This window comes from Anser anser, assembly GCF_964211835.1.
Source record: "Anser anser genome assembly, chromosome: 20".
Classification (NCBI taxonomy): Eukaryota; Metazoa; Chordata; class Aves; order Anseriformes; family Anatidae; genus Anser; species Anser anser.
Genome location: NC_139741.1, coordinates 4104114 through 4128874, shown reverse-complemented (window position 1 = coordinate 4128874; position 24761 = coordinate 4104114). Strand labels below are relative to the sequence as shown.

Here is a 24761-nt window from a genome sequence, read left to right as displayed (position 1 = left end):
CGCGCTCCTTGCGCGCTGCCTGCGCGCCGCCCCCCCCCCCCCCTTCCTCCGCGGGGCGCGGCTGAGGCCGGGCGGGGTGGGGCGGGGGAGCCCCGCGGGGGCAGGGGGGCAGCGGGGCCCCCCCACCTGCACGCAGGTTTTGGGGGCTCCCCGCCCGCCCGGCTGTGGCCGCAGGGAGCTGCTCGGCGGCGGGCGGCGGCGGGGGGGGGTCTCACCCGAAACGCGCACACGGGGGGGCGGCGGAGAGCGGCACCCCAAAGCGCTGTGGTTTGGCGCTGGGCGGGGGTTCCCCGGGCAGGGGTTCCCCGCTCTGCCGCCCGGCACGGCTCGGCACCGGGCGGGCACCCGGAGCGCGGCGGCTGGGGGAGAGGCGCCCCAGGTGCCGCCGGTGTCCGCCTCCGGACACCTCTTAGTGAGAGTCCGATCGCTCGACCGCTGTTAATTTTACCCTTTAATCGTCTAGGTTTAGGTTTCCCCATCGAGTTGGAAACGCCGCCTGAAGAGCGACGCAGAATGTTTGCCCGGGAATTTGGGCTTATTTAAACGGAAAAGCTGCGCCGCCCGGCGCCGCTGAGCTTTTCTAGCGGCCGCTCGGAAACTTGGTGGGTCAGCCAGGTCTTATTCCTGCTCTGCCCCGGCCGCTGTGCCCGCGTCCCGCTGATGTCGCTGCCTTTTACCGGCCCCAGCAGCTCGGCTCTCTCCCAGCGGTGCCCACGGCCCCAAACGCCAGCACGGGGAGGCAGAGCCTGTATAAATACGGCACCAAATTATTTATCCTGCCTCAGGTGGGCTCCAGGCAGTTATTGCCCATACGGCTGAAACAGACGTAAGGGTGTTTGGGCATTTTTTTTTTTTATGATAAAAAAAAAAGAAAGGAGCTTTCCCTGCCGGTCTGGGTTCGGTGCTCCGGCGGCAGTCGCAGCCCGGGACTTCGCTGGGGGGCAGCGAGCGGGGCGCAGCGGGCGGGGGCTTGGCTCCCTCTGCCGCTGCGCGCCGGGACTGCGGGCGGGCAGGGGACCGGCCTCCAGCCCGCGAGCGTGGCTTTTCCTCGGGTTTAAAAACGTGCGTGCTTTAACTTCTAGGAAAGTTTAGAAGGAGCAAAAAAATCACACCAAGTCTTCTTGTCCTCGTATCCCAGGTTTGCGGAAGTTCCCGGCTACTGTTATGTACTTAAGCACTTCTCGTTCTCGTTGAGGCATTTAGGAAAACAAAAGGGGAAAAAGCGTAAATGGAGAACCAGAGATAGAGGTTTAAACCTAGATTTTATTTTTTACTTGCTTTTATTCAAATATTTATGATACCATAAGTGGCCACGAATTTGGAAATAAAACTGAAATTAGAGAAAGGTCGTCTGAGGTGATGGCAACGCTGCCTGGACAGACTGGAGGTAGGAATGATCCAGTTTGTTTGCAGTAAAGCAGAATGGTTCCAGGGTGGGACAAAAGCCCTGCAAAAGCATCAAGGAACAAACTCATGCAGCAGTGTTGGGCCTGGGAAAAGCTGTGAAACTGATGTGAGGGCTTCTCTGTTTCCCTTTTCTTTGCTTCTGTGCAGTGCTCCTTGCCCAGAGCTCAGACGCCCAGATCTTCATCAGCAAGTCACTGCTGCAGCTCATCCTGCTGTGAGTGATGCTAATTTTTTTTCACTGTGTTCTGCATCACACTGCATGGTTCAGGCTTTGACCACCCACAAACCCACTGCGAGTCAGGCAGGAGCCCCTTGCCCCTTATTTGTGCAAGAGTCCCTCTGGGCAACCCAACCTCCAGGCATGGAGCAGCAAGGCTTTCTCCTTGAGCATGTGCTCAGTGGAAGGAGACGAGAAGGGATTGCAATGTTTTAATAAAATCGGTTAATTTTTGCCTGGCTGGGATACAGGATAATTCCCTTCTTTGAAATCGTCGGCACATCTGAGAAGGCAGCATCAACCCTCCCGTTCCCATTAAGGCTAATGGACTGAGGTCAGCCACACTGAAATTTGCAATGAATTTTATGTGCGCATGCAGCCACTTGTTTTCCCATTAAAAAAGAAAAAAAAAAGAAAGAAAGAAAAAGACAAGACTGTAATTGAAGTTGCTGTATCAGTCGTGTCTTCTTGATTTTACAGCTTTTACAGAGTCCTGTTGTGCACCATTATATGTGAGTGCAGCATCTTTCCCACTCTTCCTCACTATTAATTCTTGGATTCTTAGTGATTAATATTTGTATTGCTTATTTTGCAAATTCATCTGAGATATTTAATTCATTTGAATTAACAGTTTTAACAATACTAATGGCAATATTTAAGAATATGTGATTTTAAAGCTTGTTCTGTGTTACTGTAAAGGCATCTTTGACTCCTTAAAAAATTTGGGCATTACTGTTGATTGCAGAATAAGATCTAGGCTGTTAAACCCCATATTGATATACATTTTTGTTATTGTATTCCCAAAGTAGTGAGAAGTCTACATATGAGATAGAATCCAACGCCACGTAAACGTGTGTAAATAAATGAACAGACTGTTCTGTCCCAAAGATGTGAGCATCAGAAAGTCTCTAACGTGATTTGTACATTTGTGGTTTTTTGAATGCTGCAGTTGAGCAGAGCAGTTCTCTGTGATTAATTATCTGTGAGTCAAAGACGCCAAGCTTTCAAAAAAGTCTTGTTCTGCTTTATTAATTCTGTCCAAACAAGTGCATCCCATTTAAATCTTTACAAAGTCTGCTTATTTTCCTATTTTTTTCCTATTTTCCTATTTTCCTATCTATGGAGAGGGGAAAATCACCAAGCAATGAAGCATTTTTTCTTTGAATACCTGAATTTAGGGAAGTGTCTTCCAGTTTCTCTGATGTCAGCCAACCTATGTGTCCTGAAGTCGTATTTCAACTGATTACTCAGTTAATTAAACTGTCACATTCTGTTAAAATCTGTTAAAAACTCCAGAACCTGATCTTTTCGTGCTTCCAGTTCAGGTCTCTACAGTCTGAGGCTGTGATGAGCTGTGGATTGGAGCTTCAGCCCTTCTGCATTTTCCCAAAAGGGGGAGATAATTTCAGTCCAGCAAACATAACTCATGCCAAACATACTTGTAGCTTGAGGTTTCATCAATTATCTAGGATCTCATACAAAGATAATTGAATTATCCCAAAGCCTTTGACAGATTTTGGATTAGTTTTTTTGGAAAAGGAGCTGCTGCTTGAAAATTAATTGCAAAATAGAAGGTCTTTCTCATTGAGTGTGATGAGGGATACCTTCAATTTACCCACCCAAAAATCACATTGCCAGCTGGCCAGGTTTCTGACAGCCTCGCCTTATCGATGGTAGCAATCACCACTTCACAGCTGGCAGTGCATTCTCCTGAGACTGCGTGTCCCAGCATGAAAGGGTCTGGGCTAATTGAAGCAGATAGGCATAGCCAAACAAACCTGTTTTGTAGAAAACTTGCCTCCTTCTCCCATTGCTCAGCCAGAGGAGCTATGCTGGTTGTGATGTTTGGGCTTGGCGGTAGAAGACTTGTACGTAAGGTCAGAAAAAGGATCAGACTTCCATGGGAAATTTACCACCAATGGCAACTCAGCCAGCATGTGAGACCAGGATTCTGCAATACGTCGTGTGCTGCTTCAACCCCTGCACACAAATTGAAACTTACAGCCTGGTCTGCAAACTCGACCCTGTAACCACACAGCGTCACACAGAAAGGAGAAGTCTGTGTGCAGCATACTGGAGGATCAGACCGGTCGTATTAGCGCTGCCTTTGTACTGCAGGTTGTTATACACGTTTGTAGAGGTCTGGGTGCAAAGATTTTTTGACAGCAGATGTTAATGTTCCCTATGTGATTTAGCCCGTTCTTTCAAATTTGCTCACCTTTTGAATATTTTAGTTTATCAACCTCTTAGGGTATGTGCCAATTAAATAATTCAGCTCATTATGCAAAAAAAAGACTTCCTCAAACCAGCCTCTGGGCACGTGTACAAAAAGGTATCAAAGAGCATCAGTTAGCAAAAATAATATTAAAAGAGATAATGGAGTTGCTGTAGGGTGTTAATCAGCTGCAACATGGTGCCCCTGAGATGGCTTCATTTCAGTCCCAAAGAGATCCCCATATACCTTTTATGCAGTTTATGAGTCTTAATTAATGAGTGTTTGTAAAGAGCTTTGGAGCACTCGGATGAAAGATGCTCCAGGAATCCACCCAGTGATTAATTACATGATTTCCTTATGGCCCCAACACCGGCAGCAGGACAGTTACAGCGCAGAGGGACGGCGCTGCACTGGTCCATCCCGACACGGCGATGGAACGGGAGAGATGCGGCCGCCTCCCGCGGTCCCTGCACAACCCGTGGGGTCCGTTTCGGGCCCCTCGTGGCGCTGCCTCGCCAACAGGGCCCCGCGCAGCAAGGCCACTGGGATCCAGCCCCGGTGAGGCAGAGATGTCCCGGAACGAGGGAGTTTGAACAGGACCCGGGCCGAGCTGTGTGTCTGGGCAGGCCGTTCCTGCCCGCTGCCATGGCGCCGTTTGTCCCGTGCTCGTCGCCGCTGCCCCTCGCTGCCCCCAGCCGCTCCCCCCGCGCTCACAGCAACGCCAACGGCAGGCGGCCGGCCGGGTCGTTGTGCGGTAGGGGTGGCTGTGGGACTGTGGGACGGCTGCTTTCTGGTGCCGTGTCTCAGTTTGCCCATACATGAACCAGAAGTTACAACAACAGCGTTTGTAAAGCAGCTGTACCACACGCTACGTTTCGCGGGCCCGAGATGGCCGCAGGGGACCGGAGCCCGGCCCGGCCCCGAGCTCCCCGCGTCCTCCTGCCCTCACCAAAGATGGCGCCTCGGTCCGCCGGGCGCCCCTCGCCCTAACCAAAGATGGCTTCCGGCCGCCGCTCGCCCTCAGCAGCTTCTTGCCCTCACCCAAGATGGCCGCCCCGCCGCGCCCCGCGGATTGGCCGAGCGGGCTGACGCCGCCGCGGCCGTGTCGAACGAGGCGGGGGCCGCGGCCGCGTCCCGTCGTGCCGCGCGCGCCGCCGGCCGGCCGGAAGAGGGAGCGGGGCGGTTGTTGACAACATGGCGGCCGCTGGCGGCCCCGCGGGAGGAAGAGGCGGAGGGAGCGGCGGCGGCGGGCGGGGGGCGCAGCCCCGCTCCTAGGGGCCCGGCTCGCTGCCCGCTCCCGCGGCCCCCGCCCGGCGGCCGCCTCGCCCCCTGCCCGGCGCCATGTCCTTCTTCAGGCGGAAAGGTAGGGCCGGCACCGGGCCCCGGGGCCCTCAGGGGCCCTCAGGGGCCCTCAGCGTCGGGGCCGGCCGGGAGCCGCCGCTCGGCCCTGCGGGGGAAGGGCCTCGGAGGGGGGCCGCGTGCTGCGGGGCCTCAGCCCGAGCCGCGAGGGGAGCCGCGCCGTGCCCAGCCCCTCATAGAAACGCCGGGGGAGGCACCGGCAGGGGGTTCGTCGGTGGCGGTGCGGCTGCAGGGGCACGGGCGGGAGGCTCGGGATTGAGGAGCCCCGGGTGCTCCGGGCGGTCCTGCGGCACGGCTCGGCGCGGGTCTCTGGCCGTGGGACCTGCCGGAGGTACCGGGGCGGCAGCGATGCGATGAAACGCGCGGGGGTGCGCTGCGGGGTGCGCGGTGTGCGGGCCCCGGGGGTTCGCTGGAAGTGGCCCTGCTTAGGAAGGGCCCTTTGGGAAGGCAGCTCCGCTGTCAGCAGCGTGACCGCCGCTCTGCAGCGATGCGACGCCCTCCCAAAGCGCTCTCTCGGTTTCTACAACTCAAACTGTACGTCCTGGGAGATAAGGCTGTAAGCTGGGGGGAATAACGCGTTATCTGAGCAGACCTTTCTGCACTCGACTGACAAGTTCTGTTGTAAGCTTTCTGAGCCGAAGTAGCAGTGCTGAAAACTTCGTTTTTGGCGGAGAGTGTAAGCTTCTGTTCGTATTAGCAGCGATGAAGGCTCCCTGAAATTCGCTGAGGGTTTTGCAAGTGTTTAATGACTTTTGGGGCTGTTTATGTACTGATATGGAGCTGCAAAATAAAACTTTCATGCTGCTTATAAACAAACTGCTCCAAAATAGCTTCTGCTGCTTTGTAGATGAAAAGAATCATGGAGCTGATGTTCCCTCCTGATGCTTAACCATAGGAACAGTGTGAGCTTTGGTGAAAACTTTCTCGTGAAGGTAGTGAAGTGTCTGACTGGGTATCTGGAGCTTTGCTTAAAGCATCTTTGGTCAGAGAAGCACAGTCAGAGCTAAATGCCCAACAGAGGCACTGCTGAAGGGAGGAGAAAAGTAAGCTCTCATCTGGGCTGTACATAAATAATACTGCTTTGTGTATCTCTGTTACAGACACTGACTTTTAGAGAAGATCTTAAACTGCAGCTGGGAGAAAATTGACAGTTAAAGGCTTATGATAAACCTCTGTAGACTAGACACGTGCAGTCCAACACTGGCCAAAAGTGTCAGTGTTTTTGGGTTGGATTATTCTTATTTAAGCAGATACAGTATTGGGTAAAGATTTTAACAGTTGTTTACAAATGAAATCATAGCAAGGACGCTAGAGCTACTAACGTGTAGAAAAGTCTCAAAAATACAGCGAAGCATTTCTTTTAGAATGGTCTCTAAAATAAAGGTCTATAAAACTGAGGTCGGATAATCAGTAGAGAAATAATAACAGTTGGGCCAGGAGCCAGGGGCTTGAGGGCAGATCATGGAACCGTTACCAGTGAGAACAGTCGGACTCCATGCTCATTCACGGGGGATGTTTTGGAAATGATGTACGCTGTCCTACCAGCTGGCTGACCTCTGAAGTTGTGTGTTGCTTTTCCTACACGTACATGCGTGAGCAGCTTGGGCTCATTCATCCTTCTGTCTTTCTTTCATCCTTCTGTCATTCAAGATATCAATGAATCAACATTTTCAAATCTCTTGTGGTCTGATGCAAACCCCATTCACAACAGGGCAACGCTACTGGAAATTGTCACAGACCTCTGGGTCTCGGTAGTTGTGTACCGCAGTTATCTGTCTGGCTTCACGCAGACCAAATGACATCCGTTTTTGTGAGGAAAGTGAAAGTAAATTCCTTCAGTGGAGCTTCACCCCCCCGTGGTCTCCTCACGTACAGCAGTGTTCCTTTATTCTCCGCTGGTGCTCCTTAATCTTGTTCTGCTTGAAGCTGGCAGTGACAAAAGAAGCCGGTGTACAAAGAGGTTACGGTGTGGCCCGGGAGTTTGTATTACTGGTAGTAAGCAGGTAGTAAGGCAGTGAGGAACTGACAAGTTGGTGAGAAGGAACAAGTACATTGGAACAGAAAATAGGTGTGTGGAGGGCCCTTCTGCTGAAGCTCGGGAACTGTTGCCAGTAGTCAAGTATCAGTTGAACAAACTATTGGAATCATTCTAGAGAGATGCAGAGTTCCTCAGGCTGCGTGCTTTGTGATGAAGGGAATTGCTTCGTGTCTGCTGTAGCTCAGGGTTATTTCAGGCGTGCAGACTTCTTCAGTGGTTTCTCTCCTGCTCATCAGCACGCAGTCAGTTATGTAAAAGCTGGGCTGTTCTCACCATTCGTGTGCAGTTACATCTGGCTGTAAGAGCTCAGTTTAAAAGGAACCCAGTTCTTTTAGCTGAGGCTTAAACCTTTTTGTCTCGGGGAGAGTGTGGAAGCCGCTAGCTTAACTCTTAATCACTGAGGTGCCAGTTGAGATCTGCAGCATCGGTGCTGCTCGCAGGGAAGGCTGGCAGCGTGGCAGCGCTGCGGCCGCGATCGAGCAGGCAATTATGTAATGAGAGCTTGAAGTTTCCCTTTAAAATATTTAAAATGCTTAGGTCCGAATAGGAAGCGTTTTCTAATCTACCGGTGTTCTGTAATGCAAATGTTTGATTCTAGTCAGCTACGATTTGTGGTTATGTTTGGAAGGACTCCAGAATCGGTGTTCAAAGATGACCTATTTGTAGTAATAATCCCAGCCTGTAGCGGCTGTGGAACGCTCCTCTGGTAGATCGTATTCTGCAATGTCACCAGTTAATTTCTCGTGCCATCCTGCTTATGAACTCCTTTGGTCTCTTTATTTTTGTTTTAAATAGATCTCCTCATTCTCTTCCTTTGGGAGCTTCTTTTAAGAATAATTTTTTTAAAAGGCACTTTTTCATCGCAAGTTGTTTTTTTAACTGTGATCTTCCCATCAATTGTTTGCCGTAGCCTTTGGTGATAGTTGAGCAATATTATTTATGGGATAATTAACTCTTCTCGGTGTCCTTCCAGAACATTTCTGTGGTACCCATGCATGGTGGAGGAGTCACGGGCTGTCCCAGGTTCCACGTGCACCTCCCCAGCCGTCCACGTTACACTGGTCTGCTGCTTGTTTTGGGGAATGCAATTTGTAGTTCAGAGAGCACCTGCCAGTGTCCTGCTCCTAGAACACATCTATCCCTTTCTTTCCAGTTAATGCTGTTTATTAAAGTGACTTTGAGTGTAGCCTTGCTTTGATCATATAGACAGCAAGCGTCTTTCTGAATGTTAATTCTAACGTAGTGTATTTCATTGAACTTAACTCGTGAATGGGAAGGTTTTGGTTTTGAAAGGAAAGCAACGCAAAAGCGTTGAAAATCTGTCAGTCACTAGTTGTGCAGATTTAAATGTGAGATCACTTTTAACAAAATGATGGTGTGCATCTTCTTTGATACTTGCTGAAGTTGGGAATTTTATATTCCTTCTCTGGTAAATGTCATTAGTCACCCAAAATAACATTAACATTTTCCTTTATATTTTACAGTGAAAGGTAAAGAACAAGAAAAGACCACAGATGTGAAAGCAATTAAAAGTAAGAGCGATACTCTGTTTGTAAATTCAGTTATCTAATATCATCTGACATTTTTATTGTAACTAGTGGAATAATTTCCTTACAATTGGGCGCAAACCTGATATAAGCCTTAAAAGCAGAGCAGAACCAAAAGTTAATTCTGTTCTTGAGTATTAATAGCAACTAATCTTTCCTAGCCATCTTGCTGAATCTGTAAGTACAGAAGGTTATTAAATTATGTCAGACGTGAGCTTTAATTCAAAGGGATGGTAAAACTCAGTCACCTTGCAGACAGTGGTTATTCCTTATCTACGATGAGTTGCTTGTGAAGTTTCTTGCTTATTTGTAGTGTCCTTTGTGGTTTTGAAGACGCAGCTTAACTGTCTAATTGGCCAAAGAGGGTGCCAGTGTCTGATCTAGCTCTGACTGATGTGTCTTGTGAGACTGCAGATGGGAATCTTGTTCAGAATGAATAGCTATTCTAATGCTCCTCCATGTGATACAGAAGTCTTGCTGCTAAATCTGTTGGGAGACAAAGTCTTGATGGGAAAGAAGTTTATGAAGTGTGGGAAAACAAGGTTATTTATGCTATCAATTTTTAGTGCAGCGCTAAAAGGAGCTGAGGTAGTCCGTGTAAATCTGGCCTGTTACTTTTATGTCCTCAGACAAAATCCTGTTTCTGCACTTGTGAATGTGCTAGCTGGATAACAAGAGAAAATTGAAGGATTATTTCATCGTGGTGTCTCTCTCAAGTCAAATATAGGAAACAGTTGCATCTGTTTCATAGTGTACCCCATTATTTTAGTGCAAGTGCCGTTCCCAGGGACTAGCTGACAGAGGCTGCCAGGGAGAGGCTGCGGTTTGGTCACCATGAGAGTAAAGATAAAGTTGAAAACTTCCTGTATTACATACGAGCTGCTGCAAATAGGGAGCATCCTTCCAGTTTAGCAAACAGCTGCTCCACAATCCGTGTGATGTTAGGTTAGAGATTAGTGCTATCCAGAGGTCTTGGAACAAGTGCTTGATGCTTAGATTAAGTAGAACAATTTTGCTTCAAATGTTTGTCGTACGAAATTCAATTTGAATCTATTTCACAAAAGCTTAAACCATTACGAGCAGCGTGGCTCTGGTTCTACAGGAGTAGCCTCCAGCCAGTTTCCCTCAGTTACCGGCATCAGCCAAGTGTCTGGCTGCCATCCATTGGCATGGGGAAAACTGCAGGTTTTCCATTATTTCTGGTATTAAACAAAAAAGGCTTTGTAAAAGACGGTGAGCAGTATCTCGCTACCAAATACTTTAACTGCAGAAACACTTTAGGATAGCATCAACGTTTCAGCTCTCCTGTACTGTTGCTTCCAGGTATCTGCTACCATGATATTCAAGTGTGAAATTGCCAGCTTCTGTCATCACATTAAATTGTGCATAAAAATAAAGTTACGCGGCATGAAAGTCATAAAAAAAAACCAACTTTCTTAACACCTTGATGAAACACGTCATTGTGAAGCAGTGTGCTGAGATAGTGTCATCTGACTCACTTTATTTTTAACAGTCAGAGGTGTAAGATGTCCTTGCGTGACATCCTAATCAAATGTAATTTCCTGAGAGCTTTTGAAACTGGTATTGCTGTGTTTTGTTTCGTTCCAGCTTTGTCATCAATTAACAACCAGTTGATGCTTTTTTACAGATGGTTTTGCATGAGGAAGTTCTTCTTTGTTCTCTTTAGGCTGAAATAGCCAGCCATGTTCTGAAATGGCCAAGGGAGATTAAGGTTTATAATCTGTGTTTCATCACAGATGTTTCCTTATTGGTTTATTTCCCTCTTAAAACTCAGGTAGAGACAAAATATTTTGGAAGATATTCTTGTTAAAACTCTCAGTTCTGTAGTTCAGGTTTTTTAACACATTTAAACCTTTAAAAAGGTAAGGAAATGAATTTGCCGAGAATAATGCAACTATACTACATTGCTGACAAAGTATGAAACTGTCTTTGTAGAGGTTATAAAGGAAGCAGGAAGACTCGAATAATATTTCACGTGTATGCTTATATTTGTTGGCTTTTGATTAGCTACTGAATAAGGAGGATATAGGGGGGTGGGTACCACTCAGATCTATTGGAAGTGAGATTATTCTTGCCATAAAACTTGTTTATTTCTGTAATCTTAAATCATATCAGACCCTTGATCCAAGATGACGTGCAGTGGTTCCATAAGGTTTTTAATAAGATTGACTCGTGCAACCTCTGGCTTATTTGGGGAGCACTTAGCATTCAATAATGCACAGAAATGGTGTGAGGATCCTTTTCTTTTAATCACTGCTGTCTTGATTCCAGCTCCAATACCTGTACATTCCCCTCAAAGAAGCACTAGAAATCATGCCTTGCTGGAGGCTGCAGGACCAAGCCATGTGGCAATTAATGCCATCTCTGCCAACATGGACTCTTTCTCTAGCAGTCGGACAGCTGCTCTTAAGAAGCAGCCAAGTCACATGGAAGCTGCTCATTTTGGAGACTTAGGTAAGGCTTTATCTGCTCTGTAATACTATCAGCAGTTCCTTTCTTCTTTTTTTTCCCCCTATGGATGTTATTGGTATGCTCACCATTTGTTGGTTTTCAGTCAAGTAAATTAAGTAACCAAAAAAAAAAAAAAAATCAATACTGCCATTTCAGTGGCGTCTGTTATAGCCTGGAAGGGTTTTGAATGGGCAGCAAATTCGTTGCCTCTTTGGTTTTGGTTAAAAGAGATTCCTTTGTCTTGTGTACCACCATTAGGTTGGAATAATCTCTTCACTAGCTGCATTCCAAGACATTTTTGTATTCAATCGAAATGTTTGTAACACAATACAGAGTTATTCTCTTAATATTTTCCTTTAGGCAGATCGTGTCTGAATTATCAGGCTCAAGAGACCAAATCAAGCCTTTCAAAGACCCTTGAACAAGTCCTGCAGGACAATGTAGCCCTCCCTTATTTTATCCAGTTTATGGAACTGCGCAGAATGGAACATTTGGTTAAGTTTTGGTTAGAGGCTGAAAGCTTTCACTCCACAACATGGTCCCGCATAAGAGCGCACAGCCTGAACACAGTTAAGCAGAGTTCGTTGGCAGAGCCGGTGTCGCCCTCGAAGCAGGAGGAAATGGCATCTTCTCCGCCTGGGTTGCTTGAGGAGAGACTGGAGGATTCTAGCACCGTGCGTCTGCTCAGGGCCAAATCAGTGACTCCGGATAAGAACAACAGAACTAGCAACAGCCAGAACCACGTGCTCTCGGGTCAAGAGAGGGATAATACCAGTGTTGTTTGTCTAAGAAAATCTGAGACAGGGATGCATTCTGTTGCAGCTGATCAGCAAGAATCTTCCAACCTTACAGTATCGAATAGAAACAGCCCCTCATCTGCACTAAAGGACTTGTCAGGAAAACTAATGAAAAGTAAGTGTCACGTATCCCCTTTCTTGAAAAAGGTGGGCAGAAGGGGAATATACTAGCTACTGCTTGCTTTTTATGGTGAGCTGCCTTGGTTCTCATGCGTTCTTAGTAAGCTTGGTATGGTGCTGTGAGGAGGAAAATCATTTTGTATTTCGGTAACTTACTGTGTAGGTGGATAGGCAGTTTAAGAGCTATGTATTTGTTTTGACTGGTTGTTTAAAAATAAATATGCTGTTCCTACATGTGTAATCTTAAGAAACGAAGATGAACATTGCAATGTCCCGTTCTTCCCTCACCCATCCCACCCCCCAACTTAAAAGAATTGCAGAAAATTTGGATGATGGGGCTGAGAATTGATAATAAACTGCCCGTGGAAGGTAAATATCCTGTATCACATAAAATGGCGTAAGTATTGGTTACAAAAGACTTGTAGAGATTTTGTATGGAATGTGCTGTTTCTGTTCTTGGATTTATTTGATAGAGTTCCTCCCCTTGTAACTGATTATTCTCATTCGGAGTCCACCTCTTCAGAGGCGACTGGAAGTAAGAATGAAATTAAAATATTTATTTTTGATAGTGAGCTACATGCACCTGTTTCTGTAATCTGCATCTACTCAGTCCGCCCTCATTTGTGCAAGTACACAGGCAAAAAGGAAGCACTCCTTTCTTCGTATCGATTCCTTTTGTTTGCTCAACTGTTTCCTTATGTTACATCCTTTTCTCTTGCTATGTGCCTTTCTTGTATAGCTATTTATCATATGCCTCCAGAATATGTAACCTCAGCCCCAAAATATAAGCAAACAATGATACTATAGTCATGAAAAACACCTCTGATTTCTAACATTAAAATAATTTAAAAGGACCAGGTCCTTTTTGAGAAATCTGGAAAGTCTGGAGTACAATTTTTTTCCCTATGAAGCAGTGTCCTAACTTGTTTGGAAGGTGACATGCAAAGTGTACAACTTGTTCTGAGGAATCCCATTTTCTGATTATTTTTCCCCTTTAATTCCTTTATAATGCAAGTGCTTTCTGTTCTGTATGATGAGAGCTAGAAACTGGGAACTTCACTGCAGTTCATGCCACATGGGTGTTACTACTGGTGCTAAGGTGTGCAGCTGAGGCAGAGGGTGCTGTCTTGTTCGGTGGGGGGGATTTGGAGCTACGTTCCTGTATTCCATCTCACTAGGTGGTCCATGCTGGGCTTATTGTGACCTGGCTGGAGCTAACACAGTCGTGCTAGATTGCTGATAGCAAAGTATCGAGCAAGAAACTGTGAAAGCTTCATGGGAAGCAGACTGTCATTTTTAATTAGATACAAACATCTGCTCTTCAGGAAAGCAAGTTATTCACTCTTCTTTTTAAACCTGTACCAATGGATACAAAGTTTGACTTTGTATTTCTTCCTTGTAGGTATAGAACGGGATGCAGTTAGTACTTTTACCAAATATATTTCTCCAGATGCTGCTAAGCCAATACCTATTACAGAAGCGATGAGAAATGACATAGTTGGTAAGAATGCATACTGCCTGCTCATTTTAGAGCTTCCTCTTTCACCGTAGGTATCGTTAGTACCACACGCGCTTATTTTTCTGAATTTTAAAGTTAGTTTTAAAAAGATAGTTAAACATGTACCTGATTATTGCAGAATGCTTCCCCCCCCGAAAAATTTCAGTAATTTTGTGCAATATCCACATAAGAACTTGCAGAAACTTTGCTTAAATTAGTGAAAGAATTCGTAGCGGTTATAGGAGGAATCCAAACGGAGTCTTCATCAAATATTTTAGCCATAATAGTATCATTCAGCTATCTGCAGTGTGAAGAAGGCAGTGCTAGTGCTCCTTAGCAGCTTTTTTTGTGCAGTCAGGACCAGCTGATTCTAGCAGATTTGAACTGCAGTCTTTCATTAACTAGTCATCGCTCACGTCTTTCAGCTTGATAAACCAAACGTGTGTTAAAATTAACCCGGTCTTTCTTTGCAGCAAAGATTTGTGGGGAAGATGGACAAGTGGATCCTAACTGCTTTGTTACAGCACAGTCAATAGTGTTTAATGCAATGGAACAAGAGTAAGTTGAAGGAATGGTTTGGCTTCTTGTTTATGTTGTCCTTTTGCAAAAGGTGGTTCATTTAAAATGCTTATGAAGATGACCATAAAATCGCTGTTCTGTATAGCCTCCTATAATTGAAACGGTGCTCAGACCTCTTCCTCCAAATCTGTTCTTGTGATTGCTTACTGAAATTGTATTTGCATGCTGTTACTGCGTTCTTTATATTGTTCCCATGTCATTTGTGTTACCTGCCTGTTTTTTTCTTGCCTGTTTTACTTTTGTTGGACTGAAATAGTAAGACTTCTGGGGCAAGAACTAATTGGTTCACAAAGTGTGTTGAATGCTGTTGGCCCTTAATGACTAATTTGTTATTTTGTGTGCAGGCACTTTAGTGAATTTTTGCGAAGTCATCATTTCTGTAAATATCAGATCGAGGTGCTGACTAGTGGGACTGTTTATCTAGCTGACATACTTTTCTGTGAATCAGCTCTGTTCTATTTCTCTGAGGTGAGTATTGGGGTTGTGATTTGTTGTTTTTTTTTATTCCACTCTATCACATGGAAAATATCTTAAATATAACAAAATAAATATAACCAAGCACCTTAAATATAACCAAAGAGATGAGGTGTATCTGTTTTTTCTGGGATTAAATGCATTAAACTGATCTTGCCCGTGTGGAAAAATTTCAGATATTCAAACCTGTACACCGTATTGTAAGATGAGTATTCACACATGTCTTCTCCAGTTTAGAGAGCGCTTCTAAGTGTCTCTTTGCTTTGTAGAAGCTTTGACATAGACTTCTTAATCTTGCCAAATGAAGCACTGACTTTGAAAGCCTTAAGCACAGGTAAAGAAAAACTCTTGTCTTAATTAGAGAGGGTACCAGCCTCGTGTATGATAGGATAAACGTAAGGTTTTACAGCTGTGGGGTCCTGTACCTCTAGGGAATCATCTGTCAGGAGTAAGATAATTGTCCTGATAGTCTGACAAGCCAATATAGTTTGGAACGGCAAGCAGGGAAGCTGAGACATGCTGTAAACTAAGTATAGCATGAAAATAGCTTTTCCTTTGTCTTTCACTATGATATAAACAAGTAATTGTTTGGAAACTAAATGCAAAAATCTGTACAAAAAAGAAATTTCACAAGCTCCTTTTTTTAACAAACTGAATGCAACAAGCTAATTCTGTCTGCAGCACTATCAGACAATTCAAAGTATTTATATGCCTTCATGATAATTTTTTGTCACAAATTTATGGTCTGTTTATTACTTTAAGTGGGATGGAGTAAGTTGGTTTGTGCTTGTTGTGTTTTCTTGCTAAAACTTTATTTTTAATTTCCCTTCTAGTACATGGAGAAAGAAGAAGCAGTTAATGTATTGCAGTTCTGGTTGGCAGCAGATAACTTCCAGTCTCAACTTGCTGCCAAAAAAGGCCAGTATGATGGGCAAGAAGCACAGAATGACGCCATGATTTTATATGACAAGTGAGGGAGTTCCACAACTATGTTTCTGAAGCTCTAATTTTGTCTTTGCACTTCTGTGTTGCGGTGTGCAAGAGGAACTTTTAATTTTCAAATGCTGTGCAGTCTTGCATCGTTTTGCTGAAATGCATTGTATTTAGGTGACCTCCAGTGTATGTGTGTATGTACAACAACTCTTAGAATGTTTCCTTATAGATAGATCCTTATAAAGACTTTTGTTCTTAAAAGAAAATCAGAATTTTCGGGGCTTGATTTTTTGAGTTAATGTTTGGCCATGAAATACTGAAGCCACTTGGTTGCTATAGGAAAACATGTAAGTTCTAAACCTTATAGCAGAAGTGTAAGCATAGAAAAATCTTTAATTTCAGGTACTCTTAGCCATTTAACATAAGCTACAAGTGCTTTTACCACACGTAGTGAAAGCCACATAGAGCTTGTTCTTAATATTTCAAAAGATGGTTGTTATTTTGGTAAGGAAGCAACCAGACCCCTTTTATGGTCATTTTCACTCTCAGTAGTGTACCTTCTTTCCTTTTTGTGCTTCATCTTAGCAACAGTGCAACTGGAAGATGGACATAAGTGCTTCCAGAAGCTTAAGTGTAAGACTTGTAGACATAAGCTTGTTGAGTTACTGTCCTGATAGGAAATAAAATTTCGAGAGGAAGCAAAGAACTCACTTCTGTTAGTCACACACCCCTGTTATCCTTCATTGTCAAACTCTGTTTTTAATGATGAGCAAATGCTGCTTCAGAGTTCTGGGTGTCCTCTGCTTTATTCCTGCTTCTCTGTTACAAAGCTGTGTAAAATTCTGCTCATCAGTAATCACATGATGCTCTGTTTCTTTTATCTGTATCTTCAGGGCAAGGCTTTATCAAAAAATGTTTCTGTGAATTGGGGACTTTTTTCTCCCTGCACTTAGTTACTGTCAGTTGTACGTACATTTTGAAGCCAGCACCATCTAGTGGCTGCAGCATGGTTAATGGCATCCAGTGGAAAAGGGTAGGTACTAACACTGCCAAATTTTGCAAAGCCTTTTTTGTTGTCTTCTTCCCCTGTCTGGTGCTGCAGGTACTTCTCCCTTCAAGCCACGCATCCTCTCGGGTTTGATGACTCTGTGAGGTTAGAGATTGAATCCAACATCTGCAGGGAAGGTGGCCCTCTCCCTAACTGTTTCACTACTCCCTTACGGCAGGCGTGGACTACCATGGAGACGGTGAGACACCCTCTTCAGAATGGTTTTGGCAGTTAGTAAAGATAACAGGAAGATCTTGTAGCGTCAGGCATTGCATTTGCCATCTCTGACTTGTCCTCTTATTAAAATTTACTGAATTACTAGGTGAATAATAGAATTAGTAAAATTTGGTATTTTCCCCAGCCTACTGTGGAAAGATACCACAAAGTGGTTAATGTGCAAATTGTTGCATATTAATGGCAGTAACAGAATTCCCCCCTGCGTGAATTGTTATCAACAGCTTATTTTACATTTTTTAGAAAACTTTCCTTCATGCTAGTAATAGTCGTTTGCAAGTGCTAGTAGTAGTTGTTTGCAGGTATAATACCAGTGCTGTGGATAACAGTGTAACTATAGGATACAGGATACTAGATTGATGGCTTGATTCTTGAGCTGCTGCTGGTTTCTGAACAGTATCGTGAGATAGCTCTAAGTCTGTGGAGTTATCAGGCCTTTCTAGAAGAAGAAAAATCTTAACTTTAGTTCCAGTTTGTGGGGAATTTAGTTAATACATAACTATTTTTGTTGTCTCATTTTGCAGTAGGCCTGAAAACAATTCAGTAGCTAATCCAGAATAGTTCCATACCTGGACACTTTTACTTGTGTACCATCTGCACAAGGAGTGAGATGTTTGTGTGTCTCTTCTGTTTTACAAATGATCTACAGCAGTCATGCAGGCCTGCTGTGATTAAAGAGGACTTCTTCTGTCTCTCAGGTTTTTTTGCCTGGTTTCTTGTCCAGCAACCTTTATTACAAATACTTGAATGATCTCATCCATTCTGTACGAGGAGATGAATTTCCGGGAGGGAATATTGCACTGAACATTCAAGGGCCCGGCAGTTCTCCTGATAGTGATTCCATAGGGGGCCCAGATGGCTCTGCCTCCCAGGTATGTCTGTCTTGGTTTAATTCTGTTCTAGTAAACGCTGCAGTCGCTTTCCTGTATTGATATCAGAGTTCATACCCTGTAAGGGTTTCTTGTAATTGTAAGCTTCCTGATTCTCTTTTTCATTACTAAACGCTACTAAATCTTGTGTTATATTAGCAGGAGGCAGACTAAACATGCCCTAAGTTGAAACGCAATGTTGGCACGGGACTGTATCTGTCATATTCATTGTCCTTGGAGTCTTGCACTGCTTTTAGTTTTTTGAATCAAAGTTATGTTTTTCATTAAGTTGTTAATATTCACTGAAGACTGTTTCATAGTGCTGTAACACTTAAGAACATTTTTAATAAACATTTTGTTTATAAACATTTTAAAGAACATGGCATATGGGGGGAACAACACCCCAGTTACAACTTTAGGCAAATTTGACACAAGAGTATATTACAGAATTTAAATACAAACGTTCAAATGTGCGCTCAGTGTCATTAAAGTGACATATCTCTATACAGAGAATCCCTCAGTTCTAGTGTTTGTCATCTCTCAATTCACATGTAGAGTAATGACAGTTTATCTCTCCCAGCTGGTGTTCACTAGTTTGCCTCAGCAGACATTTCCATACTGTAGCCCTTAGGGTAGCTGGTTGCGTTGATCTGGTAGAAGACGGGCAGACTCCTGACCTTACCAAGCGAGAGCTCTAGCACGGTGGTGGAAATACATACTTTTGACACTGTATTTTCATAGAAATACATACTTCAGACACTACTTCCACTGAGATGCAGTGATTTGGGGGGTGTTGTTCGCATGTCTATCATTTGATGTAAAGCTGGCAATAAAAAAACAGTCTATTGCTGGGTAGGGCATTCTTTTCATTCATTAAGCATGATTAGGGCTCTGTGGCTGTTCCTTTGCAGTACTGTGTAGAAACAAGAATGTGGCTGGGTTTCTCTGGCTCTTACCTTTCCAGTTTCACTGGTGTTCACTGGCTATTTGCTCTGTGCCCTAGTCACAGGCCAGCATCTTTTTTTTTTATTGCCTTATGTGTTGCTGGGTTCCTGTGTGGGCCTAGCCTCAGACGTGGGCAGTGGAGCACGTGACATTCGGTAACCATGCAAGCAACATCAAAGAGATGTTTTTTAACAAAGAGTTGTCTGTTCCAAAACTTCCAGCTTTGCTTGATTCAAATGCGGTTGAGGGAGAGGATAAGCAGATTCTAGCTTATCTGTAACCAGGTCAGCTTGCAAACTGCAAGCCCAGCTGAGAGCAGAAAAGCTAAGCGAGAACTGCTTCTGCTGAGTTGCTTTTATTGAATGCTGCAGTGTTACCAGGGGGTTTAAATCTGGAATGTAGACCAACAATACCAACATACTGCGTTTCAAGCAACCTGGAAGCTGTACTACTTGCTTGTAATGTTTTTATACCTCCCAACCAAGTTGAAAAGTGGGGAATGAAATCTGTTCTGACATCTTGAACTATCCTGCCTCCTGATAGTAGTAGGAGGAGAAACTTCTGGTAATTGGCCTGCTTGGAATGTTTGGGGAGGAAGTGCTGCATTTTGTGGTATGCATTCCTACTGAACTGGAGATGCTCCTAGTCAGATCTCTGCATATTTTTGCATAAAGAACAGCACTTGCGCAGACCAACAGGAAAGGTGTTTGCAAGGCAGCTGCCATAAATGTTTCTGTTCTGAGTTAAGCTGCTAATAGATTGCTATGGATTTGTGCTCTCCCTGCTGTTGCTCAAATGTTTTTGTTTTCTCATGTTCCTGTATGAATTCTTCAGGCCAAAAGATAAACATTTGTTCTCTGTTTGTGGGGAATGCATAGAGTATTTAATAGGAATTGCTTACCAGGTGCATGAGAGGGATGAGTGAAGCTGCTGCAGCTTTTGAGGTAGTTCAGTGTTAATACTCAAACAAATAATATGCGTGCACACACAGATCTATTCAGTTGATAATGTTTAGACAGCAGTCTTTACATGTATGTATGCTGACCCGCACATTGTCTTTGGCTCTGGTCATGTAACTTTGTCATCCTCTGTTTCAAAACAATGTCATACTGTGTTAGCAATTCATTGTTGTGTGGACGCTCTCTAATTCTTTTATGCTTGCATGGACGTTATAGAGTTTTTTATCTAAATGTTAAAGCACTAAAATAGTAATTTTGTTAAGCTACAAGTTGTTTGCATTGGGCACTAATACTTAGAATTTTTATTTGTAGTCCAATGTCAAAAAGGCTAATGTTAAAATCCTGAAAAACTTTGATGAAGCAATAATTGTAGATGCTGCAAGTCTGGATCCAGAATCTTTGTATCAACGAACATATGCAGGGTAAGGCTCATTCAGTGCATCTCATTCTTTGTAGTGTACTTCTCATGTTTTGTTTTTGCTGTGTCTTTCTGCGCTGAAAGTATGCATAAATACTAAGTGTTGCATTAATAGTACATCTTAGTATTTGAAAGTAATTTTATTTCATTAGTGTGATTTAATACCAACATCATAGTGAACGTTTCTCTGACCAGAATGGCCGCCAGAAAGATATTTCTAACAGATTTTTTTCTCTCCTAGCTATTATTCCTCTGACTCCAAAATGTAGCAAAGTAGTTCCTCTTTGGGGTTTCAATAGAAAAAGAATAAGCTCAGGTGCATTTGATACTGTAATGAACATCTTCAATTTCTCCCTACTTCCATGGTAGAGAAGGGCTTGTACTTCATTAGCAGACTGCACTGCTGTTTTCCTGTTTCTTAAGTTGCTCTTTGTTATAAAGCTCTTCTGCTCTGTGGATCTCAGATAAATTCTTTGTTTCTATAGTTGCTTTGCTATTGCATGCCACTCTTCTGTCCCTTTTAAGTACTGTAAACTGTTTTCTCCTAATGATGTGTTTTATAATAGCGTAGAGCACTTGCTAGCTCTGCCTGTTGATGTTAGGATTGAGTTGAATCATTTGCCTACTTGTAGTTTCTAGAATTTTTAAGATAGGCTCTGAATTCAGATACACAAGGAAAACGGGAAATTTTTCCCAGTACATCATTTCTAGGTGGAAACAGTGGTAATTGGTAAAATGCAATTTTTTTCTGACACTAGAGTCTTTATTGTATTGTAGACTCTTTTTGTTTGTTTGTTTCTCTGAGAACTTTTCCTAGTACTAAAGTTCTTTTGGTAACCTTTGTGGTCCCTTTCTTTCTTCTCTCTGCAGGAAGATGACATTCGGACGAGTCAGTGACCTGGGACAGTTTATCAGAGAATCCGAACCAGAGCCTGATGTCAAAAAATCAAAAGGTTTGCTTTCCTCTTTCAATTTCAATACACATCTGCAAAACTTTTCTCTTCCTCGCTTCAGTCAAGATAAGCAAGATTCTTGTCTCTTTCTAGCTCTGTTTAAAGCCAAATAGAGATGTTCAGGGAATTGTCCTGTACTGAGGCAAAACCCATCTCTGGCCTGGTTCCCTAGCCAAATTGTGCTTTTCTGGTACAGCTGGACTCCTGGGAACATGAGCAGCCTGTGGGGGTTGGAGCTGTCGATGGAACCTGGCAGGGATGAAAGCTGCCAGCATCTGAGCTGATGATCAAACCTTGAAAGATTTGGTCTCAAGATGAAAAAGAACTTCAGCTCTCCACGTGCTTCCCACTCAGTTTGGGATCTGCTGTTAATGCTGCTTTTCAACTCTGCTTTCTGGTAAAAAGGAATGATTTGGAGTCAGAGTCTAGTGAACCATGGCTCCCTGTAATCCCTTGTCTCTTATTCTCTTTTCTGTGTTCTCTAACACCAGCAGTGCAAACCCTTCAGATGGATAGAAGGAAGTAGCTTTTGTAGAGATGTGCCACAGAGCTTGCTAATATACCTTGTTTGCTGTTTTTTATCTCAACTAGGGTCCATGTTTTCACAAGCAATGAAGAAATGGGTTCAAGGAAACACAGATGAGGTGTGTACTCTTTTTTTATCTTGTCCTTGTGACATACTTCACCATACAGATTGGGGAAATGAAGTGTTCAGATTCTGAATAGCTCTGACACACCAACCAGAACTGTGACTCTGTGATAAGTATCATTAAATTGCATGCACCTGTGAAACGATTTGTTTGTTTTTTTGCCAGTGCCAAATAGTTTAATAAAATGGTTAATTGTGCACTTGCAGTCAAGGGGTTTCTTATTATAGTGTTTTAAGATAGATCCACAAGTAAGTGTGGAGGTGCTGTTGTTCTTTGGTTTTACTGTGAAGTAACCACTGTATGTGGGTTGCAGGCTGCATTTTTCGCCTCTGGAGGGGCTTGGATGTGTTCCTAATGGATAAGTCTAAAAACTTTCCAAATGTCTTGGAAATTGCATCAAGCAGTAAATGTTCATGTTAATTGAAGTTAATGCTGTACTTAGAAACCAAGGTGCATTTACATCAAGGGAGGATATGCTTACTCCAAGTCACTGAGTTGTGAAAGTTAACTGCGTATCCAAGGTTGATTGCATGAACTATGTTGAGGGCACCGCATTATTTTACGAACTTCAAACCGTCTGTATTTGGGATGTTTTTGCTATGGCAGGCTCAAGAAGAGATGGCTTGGAGGATAGCAAAGATGATAGTCAATGACGTTATGCAGCAGGCACAATGTGAACAGCGTTCAGAGAAGATTACAAAGGTAAGAGGGTGGAAAAGCTGTGTGCATTTATCTGGCTTGAGCCAATGTGGGAAGAGCAGAGCTCTTGCTGTACCACCTGTGGTGCTTCTCCTGTGCAAATCTTGAAATTGTCTTTGTTCGAGTGTTTACTAACTGCCTTATTAGGTAAAAAGGTGCTATGTGCTGCAGGATCAGTACTGCAATTCCTTCTTTGAGTTCACGCTTACCAGCATTCTTTACCATAAAATAGTGTATTTGCCTAAATTACCACTAAAACTTACGTGTTGTCATTTAAAAAAAAAAAGTTCTGATGTACCAAACTTCGTGAAATAATGAAGACAGTAGTTTATCAAGTATAGAATCTGATACTCCTGGCTTTTGAGCATTTGTGCATCTGACTCTTTCAAGTTACTTATTCTTAATTATTGAAAGTGACCGTGTGCCAAAGCCTAATGACTAGGCTTGAATGGATGGTCCATAGTTTTTCTGGTTTTTTTTGAATAGTTGTATTTAAATGACTTAAAGTAATTTCACTTAATTCTATAATTCTAGTCTGACTGGATGAAAAGGTCACTCAGCACAATATTTAGAAATGACAAGTGGCTGCAGATGTTCTGGATTCAATTAAGCAAGCATAGTTACTATAATGGGAAGATTGAGAGTAGCATTTCTTCTCTCCCAAATTCATAAGCATACCTGGCTTCAACACTTGTAAACACGAAATGTCTTTCTGTTGAGTGATTGATGTGTATGTTTTAGGTTAAGATGAACTCTAACCCTGTTCTTCCTTTTTCAGCTATGATTTTAGAAATGCCAGAACAGGAAATCTGGCTTTCTGCTTTGAGAATGAGTGAACTTTCCCTTTGGGTGGATTCTTTAACACAGCCAATAAAAACAAAGCACTGTTACTCCAACCGCTGATATCTCCCTCGTTGATAAGGAAGAATTAAAAAGAAGCAATCCTGTACCTCCACTGTAGAGCGTGAAGAAACAATTTTTCCTGTTGTATATGGCGTTCACAATGATGGTTTTTAGAGAGGAAGACACCATTTATGAACGTGTCTGTCACTGAGTAACTGTGATCAACTTCACAAATACTTGACCCTGTCTCAAAAAGACTTTTAAGCAAAATATCTGGAATGGGACACAAGCCACAAGGAGGGGAAGGTTTTGCTGTAGTTTCCAGTTCTACTTGTAATTTTTATTTGTATAACTGCAAATGCCATGGGATGTGTCCCTGACATTGGCCATTGGAGAAGTGAACCTGAAATAGTGAATTTATTGGCAGTGAATGACCTAAAAAGTTTTAAGTTTTATTTTTCCTTACTTGAAATAGATGAGCATTCAACTGTAAGATAAATGTATTTTACTTCATAACTCCATTAACCTTGAAGGCAGTGTAGAATGATCAGGAGCGAAGCCTGGACAGCGTAACTCTTCCTTGTCGAGCTCTTACACCTGCATTCACTCATCCCCTGCTTCAGACACACGGCCGACTCGAGCAGACTTGAAAGCCAGTCTTGTGCTTGTGCAGCCCTCTGCTCCTGAGCATTGGCTCTGAATGCAGCCCATGCTTTGAGGAGATCGTAGCCAGTAGCATGCTCCATCTTTTTTCTTTCCATCCCACAAGCAAGGAAAAAAGTGATTACTGCCATGTGTTTCTGCCATTCTCCATAGCTTGTTGTCCTCAAACCAGCATAGTATCTAATTCCAGAGGTTTGGTTTACAAAGAAAAATAATTTTTAATGACCTTCGGCCGCCTTTTTCCTGACGTTGTCAACACTTGCAACTTGCAAAACTCTTAGTTTAAGTAAAAAGCCACGGTGTGACACAGCACCTGTATTTTTCCCAGTGAATTGATTTTGCAGAGTATCAAAAACACTCAGTGTGTCACTGTTATGTTATCGCTGCATTTTTAGTATACAACACTTCTATTTTGGTTTTTATTTAACTCTTATGATTGCTTTTTTTTCCTTGAACTTGTGCAAAAAATCACTTTGCAAAGAAATCATCTCCAATGTTCAGAGTATCTTGATTGACTAGCAAGTGTTATACTGTTGCAATATTTGATTGTATAGAGACACTGTATTGTCTATAAAAAAAAAAAAGCAAAAAAGGCTGTGTATAGGTTTTTGGTACTATGTACCACCTCTTATTTCTCTCATGCCCAAGTATTCATGTACTTAAAGCATACTATATTTAATTGTGTTTTGATTTAAAATATATAAATATTAAAACTTGTGTCAATTTTCTGTTTTGATGGGATTTGAGTTTACATGTTTTTTAAATGTGGGTCGTATAGGTTCAAAAAGAAACAACTATCTGAAATGTTTGTCCTTGGTACATTC

At 43.3% G+C, this 24761-nt stretch overlaps 1 protein-coding gene across 1 annotated transcript; it reads left to right on the top strand.

Moving 5' to 3' along the window:
• Nucleotides 1-4988: 4988 nt before the first annotated feature.
• Nucleotides 4989-24660, top strand: AKAP10 (A-kinase anchoring protein 10). The gene is made up of 15 exons (XM_083806363.1): nucleotides 4989-5202; nucleotides 8721-8768; nucleotides 11076-11258; nucleotides 11616-12167; nucleotides 13575-13673; nucleotides 14144-14228; nucleotides 14594-14717; nucleotides 15557-15693; nucleotides 16759-16903; nucleotides 17637-17810; nucleotides 20024-20133; nucleotides 21000-21082; nucleotides 21674-21726; nucleotides 22339-22434; nucleotides 23210-24660. Exons 1-15 carry the CDS (start codon nucleotides 5181-5183, stop codon nucleotides 23213-23215), a joined length of 1917 nt encoding a protein of 638 aa, XP_083662489.1. The 5' UTR covers nucleotides 4989-5180; the 3' UTR covers nucleotides 23216-24660.
• The last annotated feature ends 101 nt before the right edge of the window (nucleotides 24661-24761 follow it).